Source organism: Salmo salar, chromosome ssa13 (assembly GCF_905237065.1).
Source record: "Salmo salar chromosome ssa13, Ssal_v3.1, whole genome shotgun sequence".
Lineage (NCBI taxonomy): Eukaryota > Metazoa > Chordata > Actinopteri > Salmoniformes > Salmonidae > Salmo > Salmo salar.
In genome coordinates, this window is record NC_059454.1 from 42,871,527 (window position 1) to 42,893,025 (window position 21,499).

Genomic DNA, 21,499 nt, shown 5'->3' on the forward strand with positions numbered 1-21,499 from the left:
AATTTGGCCTTGTTTTGCTACAGACATAGACGTTTGGCATAAACTGGTCCATAGAAGACTGCGTTGCTGTGGGTCGTGGAGTAGGTCTACTGGACTGAGTGGATACATCTCCACGTGTGGAGGTGCTGGCTCCACCACTATCACTAGCAGGCCCGCTAGTTTCTCGAAGCTCTGCTACAGCTAGCTTCACAGTTGGGTGCACAGTTCACATATGCCGGTGTAGGTTGTGCGTAGAACCGGCTTTATATGAGATTTTGTTTTGGCAAATTCTACACTGTGCTCTAACATTGTCTACATTATTAAAATGCATCCAAATGCTTCTGTGCTTCCGACTCATTTTCCAGCTGTTGTTTTCACAGCTGTCCTTCCTCTCGCTCCTCGGCTGCTAAGTGTGTGACTGTGAGTGAGTTGGCTCGGCCCTACCTCACTCTTCTTTGGTTCATTGGTTGACACTGCGTGTCTGATTGACAGGAACAACAGGTGAGGCTGTTAGTCTGAGCAGACAGTCAGAACGAATGTGTGCGCTTGAGCATTTAGGCCTATATTATTATTATTTGTTGTTTTTTTTCGTTCTTTGAATTAGTTAATTCTAATCATTTAAATCTTTTGATTATTCAAATCTTAATTTTCAAATATTTAAAAAAATAGATTCGGCTCTTCTGATATGCTATCCGGCTCCCAACGTTCACCTACAAGAGCCGGCTTTTAGCACCAACTCGTTCGCGAACGACCCTTCACTAATAAACAGCCACGTTAGAGCTAGTTTCACTATATACTGTACAGTGGGGTCCGAAATTATTGACACCCTTGATAAAGATGAGCAAAAATGACTGTATAAAATAAATAATTCAAATACTGAGCTGTATTGTATGCAAAGAAAATTGGGAAATTATATTATTTTATACTAATACAATTGATCAGAGAAAGAGATTTTGTTTCACAAGTGATACTTTTTTCTCCTCAAAATGGTAGGGGTCAAAATTATTGACACCCCTATTTTCAATTCCTTTTAATACCTCACCTTGCAAGGATATCTATGTCTGCACTGAACTGCCCTCTTCAACTCAAACTATACATTTTCATGATTCTGTATTGAGGTATAGTCTAAAATCCTCACACAATGTGTTCTCTAACTCATAAAACATTTTTAGAAAAAGGCTCAGTGCCATTATCCTCGCAAGATGAGATATTGAAAATTATTGAAAACATGGGTGTCAATCATTTTGACCCCTACCTTTGAGATAAAACATTTTTTTACTTGTTAAACAAAATCTCTTTCTCTGAGCAATTGTATTAGTATAAAGCTATACAAATATTTAGGATACAATATAGCTCAGTATTTGAATTATTAATTTTATACAGTAATTTTCATGGATCTTTATAAAGGGTGTCAATCATTTCAGAACTCACTGTATATGGGAGATTAGGGCCATTGGAACATATCTCCATTGATAGATTTTGGCAGAGAAATTGCAAGCAAACCTATTGTTTTTGATGTCATTTTTCTTTCTTCCTTATTACTCTTCTGCCTTTGTTGCAATATCCCAATGCCCGATTGGTAAAATGTTTTCTACTTTGGTAATATCAAACTATATCAACACTGCTACTCAGATACCAAAAACAGCACCAATTGGCCCATAGGTGGCGCTATAATAAGCATTCAAAGTCTAAGGCTCAGCCCCGTCGCCCCGTTTTATGTACTACAACAAACCTTGGTATATCAGTGTTTCTCATCATAAGGAACAAATTTGCCTCAAAAACCCATAAGGTCCGACATATTCCATTTTTCACATGAACCGTAAATCCGATTGACTCAAAACTCAGAACGTATTTTCATCACGTCAGTCTCTACCAAGTTTGAGTTAAGCGATACGTCAAAAGATGGAGGACAAAATCTCAACCTTGTAAAAAAAATGTGCATCCTCAATATCTCTCCACTTTATCAACTTGAAACTTTGTGTTTTTTAATTGTTACAAGTACACAAGGAAGGATGTATAATGCTTCCATGCAACTGTCTCTTTCAGCCTGCATATAAGCCATTACCCTGTTTAACACTATATATTTGTTCTGGCATTTATAAAATAATAACAATACATTTTTAGTTGGGGTAGAACAGGGGAATCTCTGTTGGATTGAACCTCTCTCTCTCTGTAAGTTAACTCGTTACTTTTCTTTTCTAACTTTGTTGGCTTGCTACTAATTTGAAGGGTCTCTGCCTAGTGTGAACACCTTAACCTGTTGATTTAGAGATGTAATAAAAAGCTTATTGAGCAATAATCTCGTAACCACATGCGTATATGTTGTGACAGTGACAAAAGTGTTCCTTTTTATTGGTGTAGAAATATATCCTGGTTCATCTACCATCTGGTTTATATAACAATAATTAAGTTCAGAGTTACGCACACACACATGCACACTTGATAGGTGTGTCTAACCTTGAGGTGGCGTGCTGTGAAGGTCAGAAGGCGTGCTGGGATCACTCTTCCCGATGTCGTTGATGGAGATGACCCGGAAACGGTAGGACACATAGGGCTGCAGGGCAAGGTTCACACTCTCTTTGGTTCCACTAACACTTTTCAGCTCCTCCCAACTCCACTCGTTAGAAACATGATCCTTAAACTCCACCCGAAACTCTGGCGAGAAGGATGGGGGGAGCGAGAGAGAGAGAGAGAGAGAGCATCAGCCATCAGTGTCAATGCCACTAAGCAGAAGATATGAAGTAATATGTGACAATGGAGAAATCACAGTCCATGTAATGAGATAGCAAGATTTCATGTTCTCAGGAGAGATGCAATAATATAACATGATACGATATGGGGTTGGTAATTCAAAGCCTCAAAGTGATCTGGTTATCAAAGGCAGGCAACAGTGTCCATTCTGTCCCCAGACCCGGACAGCTGTGGTCATCTACACTGAAAACAACATTAGAAACAGGACCTCACTCTCCCATGGGGAGATACATGATAATGGCTACGGGTTTATAGTTAAAAGCATCACAGTGATCTAGTATCAATTGGACCTGGGTTCAAATAGTTTTTTACATTTTTAATACTTTTAGCATTTGATTGGGCTTGCCTGGAGTGACAGATAGGTGGGGTTTGCAGTTTGCAATGATGGGGCTATTACTTTGGCTACAGTGTGCCAGGCAAGCGCAATCAAGAGTTTGGAAGAAAACAAATCCTACTTGAACCCAGATCTAGTATCAGTGTCAGTGGTGTATTTGTATTTTGTATTGATCCCCAGTAGCTGCTGCCAAGGCCCTAATGCCCCTACTCCACCACTACCACATATATACAGTACAACATCCATGTGTACGTGTGTATATAGTGCGTATGCTATCGTGTGTGTGTGTGTGTGTGTATGCATTTGTCTATACCCATGTTTGTGTTGCTTCACAGTCCCCGCTGTTCCATAAGGTGTTTTTTATCTGTTTTTTACATCTAATTTTATTGCTTGCATGAGTTACTTGATGTGGAATAGAGTTCCATGTAGTCATGGCTCTATTTAGTACTGCATGCCTCCCATAGTCTGTTCTGGACTTCGGGACTGTGAAGAGACCTCTTGTGGCATGTCTTGTGGGGTATGCATGGGTGTCCGAGCTGTGTGCCAGTAGTTTAGACAGACAGCTCGGTGCATTCAACATGTCAATACCTCTCATAAATAAAAGTAGTGATGAAGTCAATCTTTCCTCCACTTTCAGCCAGGAGAGATTGACATGCATATTATTAATGTTAACTCTCTTTGTACATCCAAGGGCCAGCCGTGCTGCCCTGTTCTGAGCCAATTGCAATTTTCCTAAGGCCTTTTTTGTGGCACCTGACCACAGAACTGAACAGTAGTCAAGGTGTGACAAACCTAGGGCCTGTAGGACCTGTCTTGTTGATAGTGTTGTTAAGGAGGTAGAGCAGCGCTTTATCATGGACAGACTTCTCCCCATCTTAGCTACTGTTGTGTCAATATGTTTTGACCATCACAATTCACAATCCAGGGTATCTCCAAGCAGTTTAGTCACCTCAACTTGCTCAATTTCCACATTATTTATTACAAGATTTAGTTGTTTAGGGTTTAGTGAATGATTTGTACCAAATACAATGCTTTTAGTTTTAGAAATATTTAGGACTAACTTATTCCTTGCCACCCACTCTGAAACTAACTGCAACTCTTTGTTAAGTTTTGCAGTCCTTTCAGTTGCTGTAGTAGCTAACATGTATAGTATTGAGTCATCCGCATTCATACTGTAGACACTCTGGCTTTCCTCAAAGCCAGTGGTAATTCATTAGTAAAGATTGAAAAAAGTAATGGGCCTAGACAGCTGCCTTGGGGAATTCCTGATTCTACCTGGATTATGTTGGAGAGGCTTCCATTAAAGAACACCCTCTGTGTTCTGTTAGACAGGTAACTCTTTATCCACAACATAGCAGGGGTTGTAAAGCCATGACACATAAGTTTTGCCAGCAGCAGACTATGATCGATAATGTCAAAGGCCGCACTGAAGTTGGCTGTTGTGTTCATTCAGTATCATGTCTGTACCTATGACAGGGCTGTTGTGGTCATCTCCAGCGGTCCAGCTGAGAGTCACTCCGCGGTCTTTAGGGTCAGAGACCTGGAGCTGGGTGGGGGGATCTGGACGGTCTGGAGAGGGGGGGTGGGGGAGAAATCAATTTAGGGTTAACAGTTCAGCACGAGTTGAGGCATACAGCACAGTATCAACTTAACACTACATCTTGAAAGAAAGAAATACAAAACGCTGTAGAAACAATATACCACACGGTGTTATCATATGTTCATATTTCCAAACCAACTGTAGTGGAAAATGTATTAAAAACACAGCATTAATGGATCACTGCACAGCGATCGGCCTGTACAGTACAGAAGCACTGGCAGCCTCATACCACATATGAAATATGACATTGAAATGGGACATTTCCATACCGACTAGCGTGATGGATCCGCTGGCCTCAGCCATATCCAGGTTAGTGATGACCTCACAGGTGTAAACTCCCTCGTCCTCTGTCTGCACGTTGGCCACGATCAGGTCTGGGCCCTCAAACGTGTACCTGGATATAGGGATTGTCATTGTCAGTATTGTCATTTGCCGTCGTCATTATTATCATCGCGTCGTCAGACGTATACCTTTACCATAAATAAGAATAAGCGTAATACCGTAAAGAGCCGTACAGGTTCCGGCACACACAGCTGTGTTTTCATGAAATTTCAGGACTTTTTGGAGTGTACATTTTTTTTTTTTACTATTACAAATCCTATTTTCCCTAACCCCTAACCCTTAAACTAACCCTAACTCCAAAAACCCTAAACCTAACCCCCAAAACCCTTAACCTTAAGCTTAAAGTAGCATTTGAATAAATTCATGACCTGAAAAAAAATCCAGACTTTTCAAAAATGTTATTGTTTTCCTACCTTGTCAGGACATTAAGGTGAAATGTTAGGACATTGGGGTCCTCATCATTTAGGAAAACAAGTGCACGCACACACACGCACACACACACGCACACACAGAGACAGACACACACCCGCACAGCCTTCTTAGTAACAGACTAAACATGTCCTTACTTGTCCTCAGCATACGACTGCATTAGTTTCTGTCCACTCCTCCTCCATTGGATGTGTGGGGGGGTCAGTTTGGAGTCCACCTGAGCCAGGCAGGTAAATATGACCGTCTTCCCGGGCCTAACACGCAGGTCCCCGGGAGAAGACAGGATCACTGTCCTGTCTGAGAGAGAGAGAGGGTTAGATAGAGACAGGGTAAGATACAGGGTTAGAGAGAGAGAGAGAGAGAGAGAGAGAGAGAGAGAGAGAGAGAGAGAGAGAGAGAGAGAATTAGTGTGCATAAGTGTGTGCTGTGCATGTGATTGAATGAGTCAGCATGAGTCTATACTGTATGTGTGCATTTATGTATACGTGTGTGTGTGTGTGTGTGTGTGTGTGTGCGCATCCCTGTGTGGGATTCATGGCCTACTCACTCAGCACCTCCAGCTCAGTGTTGATTGACATGTTGGTGTTGCTGATGGAGCAGGTGTACAGGCCCTCGTCGTCGTGGGAGACGTTGGTGATCTGGAGGCTTCCATTGGTCAGCAGGTTAACCCTGGGGTCAGCCAGTAGAGACGCGCCATTGTCCACCTCCCTGGACAGGAAATACACAGAGATACATAGAGATGACTATACAGAAAACACAACCAGAGAGGATGGAAAACCAAGAGCCAGAACTGTAACGCCCGTTAAAACAGACCAGGGTAGGATTTTGGCTGACTGGTTGCCAATGAGGAGAGTGACACATTTGTTCCTTGTTGGAAGATTTCTTAAATCTAATTAACTAATCTAGTTTCATAGAAGAATAGAAACTCATACAGGCGTGTCTCACCATGTAACTTTAGGTCTGGGAGACCCAAAGGTCTGACAGTGTAGAACAGCCTTCTGTCCCTCTGTGACGGTGTATGTCTGTCCATCCGCACTCAGGATCTGAGGCGGCAGCTCTGGAGCAGGATAGCAGGGAACAGGTTAATCAATGCAACCTACTTGTTAACAAATACATGAACACACACACACACACACACACACACACACACACACACACACACACACACACACACACACACACACACACACACACACACACACACACACACAGACACAGAGCACCTCCTCACCGATGACAAAGATGTAGGTATTGACTAGGATGGTTCCGTGTTTGTTGTGGGCCTGACACTGGTAGACTGCTGTATCAGTGAAGACCACATCTCTCAGAATCAGAGTTCCATCTCTCACAGTACGCCTGGGATCCAAGTCTATACCTGAACACACACAGCAAGTCAGCAAGACATTCTACCAAAGCACAATAGTGACTGCCATATTACATACGAAAACTCAATTTTAAGTTCATTATTTAGAGTTGGCAATAGCCAAAAGACAGGAAATTCAAATGAGCAACCCAACGCTAAATTTGACCTATGTAGACCAGGAACAGCAGTAGGTGTAATACGCTGAGTTTGCAGTAAAACCTTGTAGGCGCATACTGCAGTTCAAACGTGTGTGTAATAGTGTGCGTGTGTGATTCCTGACCTGTGATGGGATTTCCATTCATGCTCCAGGTGACAGCAGGAGAGGGAATGCCATCGGCCTGACAGTCCAGTCTCACTGTCTCTCCTGGGGCATAAAGCTGGCTCACTGGCTCCTTGGTCCAGTACGGAGCAGCTATGACAAAACACACAATACAACAACAGTATTATACACACCACAGTACTAGAAACAACAGCATATCACACTACACAAAACACAACAGTATACACATTACATGATACAGAATGTAATGATAAAGCATATGATAGTATTAAACAGATTAATATAGCATTACAAAAAAACACACTAACAACATCAAGATCATACGTAACAATCAACGCACATAGAACACACACAATACACAGAACACATAGAATACACAGAACACATAGAATACACAGAAAACATAGAATGCACATTGAATACACAGAACACATAGAATACACAGAAGCCACAGAACACATAGAATACACAGAACACATAGAATACACAGAAAACATAGAATGCACATTGAATACACAGAACACATAGAATACACACAATACACAGAACACATAGAATACACAGAACACATAGAATACACAGAAAACATAGAATGCACATTGAATACACAGAACACATAGAATACACAGAAGCCACAGAACACATAGAATACACATAGAATACACAGAACACTTAGAATACACATACAATACACATAACACATAGCATACACATAGAATACACAGAACACATAGAATACACAGAAAACATAGAATGCACATTGAATACACAGAACACATAGAATACACAGAAACCACAGAACACATAGAATACACATAGAATACACAGAACACTTAGAATACACATACAATACACATAACACATAGCATACACATAGAATACACATAACACATTGAATACCCATAATACACAGGCCACATAGAATACCCATAGAATACACATAGAATACACAGAATACATAGAATACACATATACTACACATATAATACACATATACTACACATAGTACATATAATACACATAACACATATAATACACAGAACACATAGAATGCACATAGAATACACATAACACATATAATACACAGAACACATAGAATACACATAACACATAGAACACATAGAATACACAGAACACATCGAATACACATAGAATACACAGAACACATAGAAAACACATGGAATACACATAACACATAGAACACATAGAATACACAGAACACATAGAGCCCATAGAATACACATAACATATAGAACACATAGAATACACAGAACACACAGAACATATACAGAATATGTACACAACACACAGAATATACACAGAACACATAGAATATATACAGAACACACACAGAATATGCACAGAACACACACAGAACACACACAGAATATGCACAGAATATGCACAGAACACACAGAGCACACAGCATATATACAGAACACACCGAACACACACAGAACACACAGAATATACACAGAACACATAGAATATATACAGAACACACAGAACATACACAGAATATGCACAGAACACACACAGAACACATAGAATATATACAAAACACACAGAACATACACAGAATATGCACGGAACACACAGAATATATACAGACCACACAGAATATACACAGAACACACACAGAACGGCAACAACCTCAGCGTGAGTGTTTAGAGAGCATATGTTCTGTACCTTCGACACTGACGGTGTAGGTGTGTGTGACCGTGCCCTGTGAGTTGTTGGCTGAACACTGGTATTCTCCCCCGTCGCTCTCTGAGATGTTACTGAAGCGCAGCAGGCGGTCAGACAGATCTCTGAATGTACGAGACTCGGACAGCTGACCGTCCTTCCTCATCCACTGGACTGTAGGGGTAGGGCTGGAGGGGGAGAGAGAGAGAGAGAGAGAGAGAGAGAGAGAGAGAGAGAGAGAGAGAGAGAGAGGGCGAGGAAGAGGCAAGATGGGTCAAGAAGAGAAATGTCAAACAGGCTCACATTGATTGATAGATGTAAGATAATATATGCGTGTACACACACACACACACACACACACACACACACACACACACACACACACACACACACACACACACACACACACACACACACACACACACACACACACACACACACACACACACACACACAAATAAAGACAGTGAGAGAGTTAGATTTACAGGCCCTGGACGATGCACTCTAGCTCCAGGCTCTGGCCCCGGAGAGTGTGGTAAGTGCTGTGGGCCCCTGAGGGCCTCATCATTTGGGGTCTTCGGTTCCGCACCACTGAGTTAGCTGGAGATGGAGGGAGGGAGGAGGGAGGGAGGGAGGGAGGGAGGGAGGGAGGGAGGGAGGGAGGGAGGGAGGAGGAGAGAGAGAGAGGGGGTAGAGGGAGAGAGGGACAGAGGGACAGAGGGAGGGAGAGAGGGAGAGGGGTGGCGGGATGGGAGAGGGAGGGAGGCAGAGAAAACAGACAGGTTCATACATATGTATTAGTAATTGCAAGGTTGCCGAGAGCAGTACAAAGGTGCTGATACAGCAGTCACAACACACACAGACAGACACTCACACTGCGTTTAACACACAAACTGAACTCTACCACTGGTGGGTTCAGGTGGCGATCAGAGCCCTTAGCAACATATTTCCCCTCACAACCACCCACCCACCCCCCCCACCCCACCCCCCCCACACCCCCCACACCCCCCACACACACACACACACACACACACAGCAGAGGAAGTATGTTACCATAATAAGCCTTCTCCATCTTTGACCTCTCTCACACAGATGCTAACCGCTCTGCCCCCAGCCTGTTAATAACAGTGCGTGTAGGACAGTTGTAACCCAGCATGAGTAGAGCATCTCATTACCAGTGTGTTATGCAGATTACAGAGCCCCCCTCGCTGGCTGTGGGATTCCCTCCTGTCCTGACCATGTCTGGTCAGTAGCCACACTACTGTAGGCAACTACAGACATCTGACATGCTTCTCTACCCCCAGGTGCTTTTGGCTGGGGGCTGCGGTACCGTCAGTGTTTCTATTGATCAATGTCAGATTGGCTTTGTAACTAACTAAGAGAGCGGTTGCGAAAACCCATACTGTACCATGGTGACTGACGATATTCATAGTGATTGACGGTGATTGACTAGTACTGCTATCTGGGGAGTTACCGTGGAGGACAAGGTCAGTCTATGGTGTCTTACCACAGATACTGATGTCCGCCTACTCACTACAGGCTGTAACAGTCAAAGTGACAGGCTCCGTGGAGAGGATGGTGCCGGCGCTCAGGTATTGTGCATTACAGGTGTAGTCTTTATAGTTGTACTACGGTGTTACCAGGGTGACTGAGGCACGGTGTACTTACAGGTGGTTACGGTGAGGCTGATGGGTTCCTTGGAGAGGATGGTGCGAGCACTAAGGTACTGGGCATTACAGGTGTAGTCGTTACGGTTGTCGTCGGCTGTAACGTGAGAGAAGTAGAGGTTCCCGTCCCGGCCTTGGGTCACACGATCATTCAGCTCAATGTGACGGAGTCCTGGAGGGGGGTGGGGAGGGACGGAGGGAGGGAGGGGAGGGAGGGTAGGGGGAGGGAGGGAGGGAGGAAGAGAGAGAATATTGTTCATTCATGTTTTACTCAGCAAAAAGAACACACCATGACATTTCAGATGGTTAAAGAGATGGAGAGACAGACTGACAGACAGATAACAATGAGTAAAACAGATGGACAGGAGAGAGAGAGAGAGAGAGAGAGCGAGAGAGCGACTCACTCTTGTCCATCCAGTGGATGACAGGAGGCACAGTGCTGAAGGGAGGGTTACATTTCAGTACCACACTCTCTCCTTCCTCCACCTTCTTCTTCACCTTCTTCTCTTTCTGGAGGGCCGGGGTGTCTGAAAGGGAGAGACAGAGCGATGTATAATGCATTATCACTTGTTATAAGCATGTGCGAGCCCTTGTACTGTTTTCTTGTCAACTCACAAAGCACTGTACGTGCCAATTATTACTCAGACTCAAAACAACAAGATCATTACGAGTTGATACTAAGACATAGGAGTTGGTCGTCTGTAGCTCAGTTGGAAAAGCATGGCAATTGCAACACTAGGAAAGCGGGTTCGATTCCCCGGATCACCCGTATGCAAAAAAAAATGAATGCACTCGACTCGAAGTCGCTTTTGGATAAAAGGGTCTTCTCAATGGCACTTTACATAACAGTGTTATACATGCTCACAACAAGTCTTACAACGCTAAATACCGGTGGCCTTAGACAAGCAGCAGACAACTTGTTTACAGGCAAACTGCCGCAATGCACAAGAATAATTTGAGAAGTTACACACTATTTATAGATCATCAAATTCAGGAAGTTTAAGAATTTTATGAGAAATCTTCAAAGAGCTATCAAGTTGCGGTGTTACACTCCAGAAGTAAGATTCTGGATTCTCTGTGAGTCATCACACAGTGTGTGTGTGTGTGTGCTCTTTCTCTGTTCTCATTGTTAATACTCCCAGCAGACCTAGCCGAGTAGAGATGTTGTCGTTCTGTTACTGCATGACATTAACTAGACCTCGTTTCTGGGGAAACCGTTGTCAGGGAAACTGAGAAGGAGATCACCGGAGACAGAGAACCCGGAGACCCAGGTAGATTGTAGATAGGATATGTTCTTTACTTTAGTTATGGGGTTGTGAGTGAGTGAGTGAGTGAGTGAGTGAGTGAGTGAGTGAGTGAGTGAGTGAGTGAGTGAGTGAGTGAGTGAGTGAGTGAGTGAGTGAGTGAGTGAGTGAGTGAGTGAGTGAGTGAGTGAGTGAGTGAGAGAGAGAGTGTGTGTGTGTGTGAGCGCTTGCGTGTGTGTGTGTGCGTTTCAGGCGAAGGTAAAAAGTATATGCGCGTTGAGCCTTGGTAGTAGGTCCTATGTGTTACCAGCTGAGTGCTCTATAAACCACACTGACCATGGCACTATAAATTGTTAAATTATTGCCCATAAAGCAACCAATAGCTTTGCTCACATAATATCCGTTCTAAACGAAACGTGGAACCAGGGAGCCTTTGACCAGCGCCCTGCGAGATGTCTCAACTTAAATCTCCACGTTGACACTAAAAACCTCTCAAGTGTAGGAATATCCATTTTTTGGGTTGGTTGGAGGCCCTTAATCTAAAATTCACTCGCTCTGCAATACTTTCTCTCTCTCTCTGACGGAGATGTGACCGTCAGTAGTTTACTGATCATCAGCAGCAGATACAAGTCATTAGGTCTACTAATGTGCAAAAAAGGAAGTATGTTCAAGTGCCAAACCGTTCCAATCTCCACACTAATGCATTATAAAAACATGAACTGGAATTTGCCGGCATTCCAACTGGACCGTTGCTGGAACATTCGAATGCTTATTAGAATGTCGGATTGGAGTTTCTGGTTTACTCACTCTCAGTGATGAGCTGGACCTCGTTAGAGACAGCGGTGCCCAGCTCGTTATCAGCGTAGCAGCTGTATTTGCCCTGGTATTGGCTCATGGGTTCTGACCCTGCCCCTGTTGTCATGAAGGTTCCGGAACCCAGAGACATCGACAGGCCCGGGTAATTGGCTGGGATAAATTCCATCCCGTCCTTTTTCCAACGGAACCTAAGAGAGCGAGAGAGAGAGAGAGACAGACAGACAGACAGACAGACAGACAGACAGACAGACAGACAGACAGACAGACAGACAGAGAGACAGAGAGACAGAGAGACAGACAGAGAGACAGAGAGACAGACAGAGAGACAGAGAGACAGACAGAGAGACAGAGAGACAGACACACACAGAGAGAGAGACACACACAGAGAGAGAGACACACACAGAGAGAGAGACACACACAGAGAGAGAGACACACACAGAGAGAGAGACACACACACAGAGAGAGACACACATAGAGAGAGAGAGACACACACAGAGAGAGAGAGACACACACAGAGAGAGAGAGAGACACACACAGAGAGAGAGAGACACACACAGAGAGAGAGAGACACACACAGAGAGAGAGAACACACACAGAGAGAGAGACACACACAGAGAGAGAGAGAGACACACACAGAGAGAGAGAGAGACACACACAGAGAGAGAGAGACACACACAGAGAGAGAGAGACACACACAGAGAGAGAGAGACACACACAGAGAGAGAGAGACACACACAGAGAGAGAGACACACACAGAGAGAGAGACACACACAGAGAGAGAGAGACACAGAGAGAGACACAGAGAGAGAGAGACACAGAGAGAGAGAGACACAGAGAGAGAGAGAGCGAGAGAGAGAGACACAGAGAGAGAGAGAGCGAGAGAGAGAGAGAGCGAGAGAGAGAGAGAGCGAGAGAGAGAGAGTGCGAGAGGGACCACAGACAAAACACAGAAGAAAGAGTTAAAGCCACAATGTGACATTTACACAGTCTGGCCCTGCATTCCACTTTGTTTGACAAAGGAAGAGGAAAAAGTTCAAGGGGAGGGAGTTGGAGGCTACGTCCCAAATAGCACACTATTCCCTACATAGTGCCTTATGCGCCCTGGTCAAAAGGACTATATAGGGAATAGAGTGTCATTTGGGATTTAGACTGAGTCTTATACAATTGTGATGTTCATATTTTGCTCTGCAAATTGAGCTTTTTCCACTTAGTAAAAGTAGAGACATTAAAAGAGATTGAACGGGATCTTCAGCACTTACAAATTCATAGCATGTTGTACTAAATGGATGGCGTTTCACACAATTGTGACAATTTCCGGGGACCTGTTTTGGCTCCTAAGCATTACTTAAAAAACAACTGGCAAAAATTATTCAAAACCTTTACATGGAATCTTTAAGAGGCATATGGCATCTTTAAGAGGCAGTCCCTTGAGGGCAAAAATCTATTTCTCGCTTGTTAGTGTGACTGTGGGGCGCTGCGCTCTCATGTAATACTGATGTTTCTCCATAGCATCTCCAGATATCTGCTGTGCTGCAAGGATACATCGGCATATCACGTCCCTTAGAAAACAGAACTGCAATTAAGACGCGATAAAAGGGGGAGGGGGAGAGATCAAATGCAGTGATGCAGTTAAACTGCAGTCAAGTGGGGTTTACTGTTATTTTCCTACACGAGCTTCTGTTGTTGACATGGTCAAATCGCAGAAGTAAATCATGAGCGACTACAGAGATAAAGACTATAGAGACAGTGCGTGTGTGTCTGTTAAAAGCAGTGTCATTGTATAGGAACTAACTCTGGACGAGGGTTTCCTGATGCTTCGCAGGTCAGAAGGATGTCTTCAGCACCGAACACGGTGATGGACTCGGGCTGGGTGGTGATCACTGGGGGCTTTTTGACTGCGGAGGAGACACACACAGAATCAATCAAATGTATTTATGAAGCCCTTTTTTTACATCAGCAGATGTCACAAAGCGCCGTACAGGAAACTCAGCCTAAAAACCTCAAACAGCAAGCAATGCAGATGTAGAAGCACAGTGTTCATACGTACACTCACACAGTCGTACACACACACACACACACACACACACACACGCTGCATAAACTGTGTCTGGTAGCAGTCAGTGTGTGATTTACACAGAGCAGTGCTGCCGCCCTGTCCCTGACCTGCTGTGGTCACATGATCGGCCTCTGACTCACCACAGAGCCATACAGACACTACCTCACCGTAGAGAACCTTCACACGCTCTCATACTTTGCCCACGGACACTGTGCTGCCTACATCAGACACTGGCTCCTTGACAAGAACTCACTGGCGCAGACTAGACTAGAAGCCACCGGAACCCCCCCCCCCCCCCCGCTGAATCTCAGTAGCCCCTGCTGTGGGGCTGACTAGTCACTGAAAACCCACAGCGCTAAACCCACAGTTCTGCCTATAGATCTGAGGTTAGCTCTCCGAGTAGAGCCCACTGTGCTGCCTACACCAGGGTTTAAACCACTGACTAGAAACCTGAGCCCTGTTTAAGCTAGAGATCTCTAGTGTTTGCATGGGCTGCGTCTCAACCCGGCACTGTACTATAACCCCTGTGTTGACTACCTCTGACATGCACTGACATCCACAGGGGATGGGGGCCACACAGTCCTGAAGCCCGTAGTCCTAGTAACTAGAGCCCACGGGTTAACTGTGCTACCTATATTCGGACTCTCACAGAGGTGAATAGCCCACTGGCTAGAACCCACAGACGTACAGCCTCGCGCAGGGACTGTCTCGCGGAGAGACTTAAGAAGAACAGTCATTTGATTTCCAAGTATTGCTGAAACTTAACGGGGAATGTATTCATTCATAACACTTCAAGATCCCCCACGAGAATAGACAAAATTTAGGCTGAGAGAAAGAGAGAGAGAGAGCACTGCAGGGAGAGAAAATGGTTGAGATGAGAGGAAAGTGAGTGTGTATGAATGCAAATGAGACACTCGTGGAATATATAGAGAAGAGAGGGCCCCTTGGGGACAGAGATATTCCTCTTTTCTCTTTCTACTGTCTTCCTGTACTGTTACGTCCATAAACCACCCACTCATATCAGACTCATTAAATCCTACATACTAAGGCGTGGTACAGTATTATTAAAGCGCATGGTCTTCGTCCCAAATGGCACCCTATTCCCTATGCAGTGCACTACTTTTGACCAGGGCCTATGGGAAATAGGGTGCCATTAGGGAAATATAAGTACATATTCTATCCATTCTATATTCCCATAGGTTTTATGTCTCCTGTCAGATTTTTTGTGTTCAGGTTTTTGGTGTGTGGCCTGGACATCTGTGATATATTTTTTCCAATTTCTCTACCCGCTGAGTCCGACTGTATTGTATTGGAATAGAGGTCAATGGTACTTGTTGGTTGGGTTCTGATTTGACTCAATGAAAGAGGCAGGTCTAGTTTCACAGGTATATTTACATTGTGGAACATAGGTAGGTAAGTGGGCAGGAGGGCAGGGAATGGAGGGAGCAAGAAATTGGGAGATGGAAGGAGAAACGGAGGGAACGTTAGAGAGGAGAGACGGAACAAGAGACAGAGGGAGAAATAGGTAGAGATGGTGGGAGCAAATTATTAAAGGTCAAGGACAGGGAGGGAGACAGAGAGAGGGATGAGAGAGTGATGAGAGAGAGAGAGAGAGAGAAAGAGAGAGAGTGACTTAAATGATAGATTCCCTAGTGGCAGAGGTAATAAGGCTGTTTCTCAGCTGATCACATTTGTGTGGAAGCTGCTGCAGGCGCTGCAGTGCTCCATTATTGGAAGAAGCACAGTTAGGTCACACTTGTTTTAGCGGTTACACTTGTTTTAGCGGTCACACTTGTTTTAGCGGTCACACTTGTTTTAGCGGTCACACTTGTTTTAGCGGTCACACTAGTTTTAGCGATCACACTTGTTTTAGCGGTCACACTTGTTTTAGCGGTCACACTTGTTTTAGCGGTCACACTTGTTTTAGCGGTCACACTTGTCTATTGTTTCCCTCTCCCTTATCCACTTGTTTCTTTTCCATCCTCTCTTTTAAGCCCCCCTTTCTTTGATCTGACAACACTAGCCCCATTTTAGAGACAGGCGTGCCTCTTTCCCTCCATCTCCTCTTAATTCCTGTAGGTATCACCCTCCTCCAGGAGGGAGCAAACAAGACTACGGCACATATAGACTCACTGAAGTGAAGAAGCCACAGTAACGCTAGATTCATTAAGGTGCAGTGCGACGCCGAGGGTTTGTATTGTGTTCGCTGTGTTTGCAGGAGTCATGATCATCTTCCTCATATTGAAAGTGTTTACTGTAGGGCTCTTGCTGCACTTCTACAAACAGAAATACCACACATCAAGCAGAAGGAAGTGAAACACTTACATTCATTTATTTGGTCTATTAGTCCAGAGCGGCAGAGCAGCAAGAGAGCGAGGGAGAGAAAAGGAGAAAGTCTGTTAGATAGTCAACACAGTCTGGCAGGAAATGACAGAGAGAGGAAAAGACAGACAGACAGAGTGCCTGGACTTAGCTACCGCACAGTGCACATCTGCACGTGCCCTCACTTGCTCTGCAAATTCCCCATTTCAAAATGGGATAATTGATGATTAAACAACAGTTACCACCCATGGGCTATAAAGCTAGTCGAGTGCAATGTTCGGTCAATGTTTTTGTTGTTGTTTGGCCGATGAATTCAGATGTGGATGGTGTATTGATTGTGGTGACCGTGTCAGTGACTCTCACTGACATTAGAGAGGCTCATTAATTCAACAGGAGACACCTTGACCTTTACAATCCCCGCAATCTGGTCCCCCCCCCTCCTCCTCTTCCTCCCCCTCCTTTTCCTCTTCATCCCGCTGTTACTATTCAACCTGCCTCTCCTCCTCCCCCTCTCCATCCTACACTCCTCTTCCTCCTCATCGTAACCCTCCTCTCTTACTGACACCTTAATTCTGAGGGGGAGCTTTAATGCTTTTCATCACTGTCAAACTGTGTGTGTGTGTGTGTGTGTGTGTGTGTGTGTGTGTGTGTGTGTGTGTGTGTGTGTGTGTGTGTGTGTGTGTGTGTGCGCGCGCGCGCATATAGGAGTGATACGTCTGTTAGAGTGGGTGAAGGTCTGAGTGAGTCATTGATCCATGACTTTGATGAATAACAGAACAACATCAGCAGCCGTAGCAACAAACACAATTCTTTGTCTAACTCCCTCTGTCTCAAATGGCACTATATAGTGCACTCGTTTGGACCGGGGCCCATAGGGTTCTAGTCAAAAGAAGTGCGCTATAAAGGGAATACGGTGCCATGTAGGATGCATCCACAAAGTCTGCTATTAAAGCAAAGCTGTAGGACACTCTGAATCAATTTCTCTGCAGTCCCACAAACTCAGCTGTTTTTTAATGCTCGGATATTGCGTTGAGTGGGAGGGGAGGAGACAACTCTGACCCATCGCCTGCCTTCTGTGTTTGTTTGTGTGTGTGTGTGTGTGTGTGTGTGTGTGTGTGTGTGTGTGTGTGTGTGTGTGTGTGTGTGTGTGTGTGTGTGCGCGTTCGTGCGTTCGTGCGTGCGTGCATTTGCGCCTGCTTTTTCTGTTGTATAACTCAATTCCCAACTGAATTACCCTGGCCCTCCAATCCATAATTTGATTTGCACTAAGGAAACCCGATGAATAGAATGACTAATAAATTAGTTGAGGTAATCAATTCCAAAGTAAATAGACAAAGTATGCATACAATATAACCACAGACTGAACGCCCAAAGCCTCATAACCACATTGTTAAAGATGCAGATAGAAATGCCATGGAAAGAACTTAGAATCCAGTCTCTTCTGCTCTGTACACTACATTTCTATCTGCAATACTGATGAGTGTGACGACCTAGTGAGGACATCTCAGTCATTATTTAACATTATTATGAGCAGCGACTGTACAAGTACATTGACGTGTGAATTAAGTTAAGATGGTGTACTCACAGTTGGGAGGTATGTGTATAGCTGCTTGGCTGAGCTGAGGAGTGTGGGATAGGAGGAGGGAGAAGAGAGGGAGAAGGAGGAGGGGGAGAGGGGTGCGTCGCCCCCTACTGCCAACCTGCTGTCGCTGCGTGCGAGGCATTGCTCACTGTCCCATCAAAGTCCCACCTGCTCAACACACACAAAACGCACACAGAGGGCGATCGGGGACACACTCCTGCAGAGCGAGCGTGTGTATCAGCCTCTCTCTCTCTCTCTCTCTCTCTCTTTCCCTGTCGTCACACCCACTCTTCCTTTTCTTCTACCTTGTTTCCTTTTGCTTTCAGCCTCTCTCTCTTTTCTCGCTCTCTTTCGCTCAGGTCCACGCCCTCCCGCTGTCTTCCGTCTGAAAGATAAAAGAAGGGGGGAGCAGGGAGGGAGGAGAGGAGAGGGTGGGGCATGTGTCAGAATGAGAGACAAATTACCCTGGACCATGTGGTCAAAAACTAGAAAGAGCCAGGCAGAGAGCTAACACACACACACATACACGCACACACATACACACACACACACACACACACACACAATAAATAAAAAGATGAGCGAGACCAAACATATTCATTTCTATAAAGAGAACTAGCAGTAATAAAAAAAGCACATTTAGGTAATTGTTCCATAAGGGACAGTGGTCAGCCAGGGAAACAGATGGAGTCAACAGCACAATACGAGGGTGAACTACCAGACAGTCCAAGAGACCATATGGAGCCGAGACAACAGAGGTAAATAGATGAAGCGTCACATCCGACAATAGACAGAAGACGATTAGCTAACTAAAAAGGCATTTGTAATTAGACAACGTTTCTGGAGCTCTATTCAAATGTGAAGAACTCAAGTGTCTAGGCTACGCCTGTAGCTGTGCGGTGACAAGCGTGTGGTAAACAGGAAGACACAAAATAAAACAGAACGACGTGGCTAATTGACAACGATTTAGATTGAGTGGTTGAGCTCTATTGAAAGACTCAAGACTGCCCTCCCTGATTGTGATGGTGATAAGTAGCTGTTAAAGAGGCTATCATCAGTCATGTTGTGGAGGCAAGGAGGCCACACAGTCTCTCCATCTGTACCCTCGGCAGCCCAGTAGACCCACACAGAGCCACAAAGCATGGCCTACTTTCCACTGGCACCACAGTCCACTGTCTGATTGTTGAACTAGGCTCAAGAGGAAGTACAATAGATTGTTGGATTGTTATTTGCTACAGTACAACAGTACGTCGTGACAACGGAAAGGCACTGAGAGACAGGAAGCAAAAGCTACAGAATTATAGGGAGACATTGGCCTTGTTACCAAGCCAGGCAACAGTGTGTGTGTGTGTGTGTGTGTGTGTGTGTGTGTGTGTGTGTGTGTGTGTGTGTGTGTGTGTGTGTGTGTGTGTGTGTGTGTGTGTGTGTGTGTTTTGGCACCTACAACCCACTGTTAGCTGGCAAAGCCAAACTAGAGTGATGGGCGACCTTGGGGAGAGGGGGAAGGTTGGAGGGTGGTACAGAGAGAGGGGGCGAGAGGAAGTGAAGGAAGAGAGGAGACGGGGGGAGAGAGAAAGAGAGAGGGCAACCCTTGTTGAGAGGAGAGAGGAGAGGGGGAAGATGGTGAAGGAATAGTAATTAGTATTCTCTTTTATCTTCTCCGGTAATGGCTGCTGGTCAGTCAGTCACACTGACGCAGACGACGGGCTCATTGTAACAGCTGCAATGGTATTAATGGAACGGTATCAATCCAACACACAGAAACCATATGTCTGATACCATTCCATTCATTCCGTTCCAGTCATTACAATAAGCATGTCCTCCAATTTTTCCTCCCACCATTCTCCACTGACACGATTCAACAATATCTGGCAACGAAAGAAAAAGACTAGGTAAAACATTTCAGGGATTCCAAGCACTAAGAAAATAACTGAGAAAGAATGGACTCAACAATGTCTGTGAAAAGCATTTTAACTCCAAACTCTGAGTGCATACATCGAAATCAACTGAGAAAGACTACGTTTTAAATAATGGAACAACAATTAGAAGTGAAACACACCCAATAAGTCAGTTTAAACTAATAGCATCAGGGGTAAATGGTCCATTAGAGAGTCACCTATCAGTCCTACAACGGCTAGGGAATGACAGAGTGGGGGGAGGAGAGAGAGACAACAGGAGGGGGGATGGGAGGAATGGAGGGGTGCAGTGTGTGTGTGTGTGTGTGTGTGTGTGTGTGTGTGTGTGTGTGTGTGTGTGTGTGAGAGTATTGGCTCTACACGCCACTGTTAACTGGCAACGCCAAACTAGATAGATGGGTGACCTTGGGGAGAGGGGGGAGGAAGAGAGGCTAGAGAGAGAGGAATCGAAGGAAGAGAGGAGGAGAAGAGAGTAGAGAATGAGAGAGAGGAGAGAGGGAAGGTTGTAGAGTGGTAAAGAGAAGGGGGAGAGGAAGAGAGGAGAAAGAGGAGAGGAGAGAGGGCCAAGCCTGTTCGTGAGGGAGAGGAGAAGGGGAAGATTATAGGGTGGTAAAAGATGGGGTGAAGGAAGGGGGTGGGTTGGGGAGGTGGTGTGATGGAAGGTGACAGCTGTGACGGTAAACCCCCCTCCCTCCACAAAATCACACACCAGGTCTCCCAATCAATGTGTGAGCTCTCTCTGCTGTCACACACACACACACACACACACACACACACACACACACACACACACACACACACACACACACACACACACACACACACACACACACACACACACACACACACACACACACCTCTCCTCTGTCAGGCTGTGTGATATTAGTACTGGCTGATCAGAGTGCCTCTCATAGGGGGGTTCGGGGGCCCAATTACCAGACGGGCTAGTCTGGGCTGGCCTTTAACAAATTCCATTAGCACAGGATGAATGGAACAGAGCAGAGCTGGAACTGCTGTGGGTATTAGTACAGACACACAGTTAACATGATAAGGTGTCGCTGAGAGGGTGCTGAGTGGAGCGCCCAACGATGAACGCCACCGACGAACTGCACGCGGCTGAGCCAGGGCACTT

General features: G+C 45.0%; 1 protein-coding gene across 7 annotated transcripts in view; it reads right to left on the minus strand.

Annotated features, from left to right (window-relative positions):
- l1cama (L1 cell adhesion molecule, paralog a) overlaps nt 1–21,499 on the minus strand; it is a 79,447-nt gene that overhangs the window by 23,865 nt on the left and 34,083 nt on the right. For 4 of the 7 annotated variants that reach the window (XM_014135830.2, XM_014135825.2, XM_014135832.2 and 1 more), the window contains exons 2-17: nt 18,455–18,836; nt 16,873–16,887; nt 14,284–14,386; nt 12,483–12,679; nt 10,836–10,958; nt 10,433–10,603; nt 9,250–9,364; nt 8,768–8,952; nt 7,079–7,210; nt 6,667–6,810; nt 6,381–6,492; nt 5,983–6,143; nt 5,573–5,732; nt 4,934–5,058; nt 4,532–4,633; nt 2,437–2,634 (exon numbers count right to left, since the gene is read on the minus strand). In XM_014135830.2, coding sequence (XP_013991305.1) covers nt 2,437–2,634; nt 4,532–4,633; nt 4,934–5,058; nt 5,573–5,732; nt 5,983–6,143; nt 6,381–6,492; nt 6,667–6,810; nt 7,079–7,210; nt 8,768–8,952; nt 9,250–9,364; nt 10,433–10,603; nt 10,836–10,958; nt 12,483–12,679; nt 14,284–14,386; nt 16,873–16,887; nt 18,455–18,593 — 2,182 coding nt within the window. In that variant the 5' untranslated portion in view covers nt 18,594–18,836. The remainder of the gene's footprint in view (nt 1–2,436; nt 2,635–4,531; nt 4,634–4,933; nt 5,059–5,572; nt 5,733–5,982; nt 6,144–6,380; nt 6,493–6,666; nt 6,811–7,078; nt 7,211–8,767; nt 8,953–9,249; nt 9,365–10,432; nt 10,604–10,835; nt 10,959–12,482; nt 12,680–14,283; nt 14,387–16,872; nt 16,888–18,454; nt 18,837–21,499) is intronic. The other 3 variants (XM_014135828.2, XM_014135826.2, XM_014135831.2) reach the window with 2 other exon arrangements.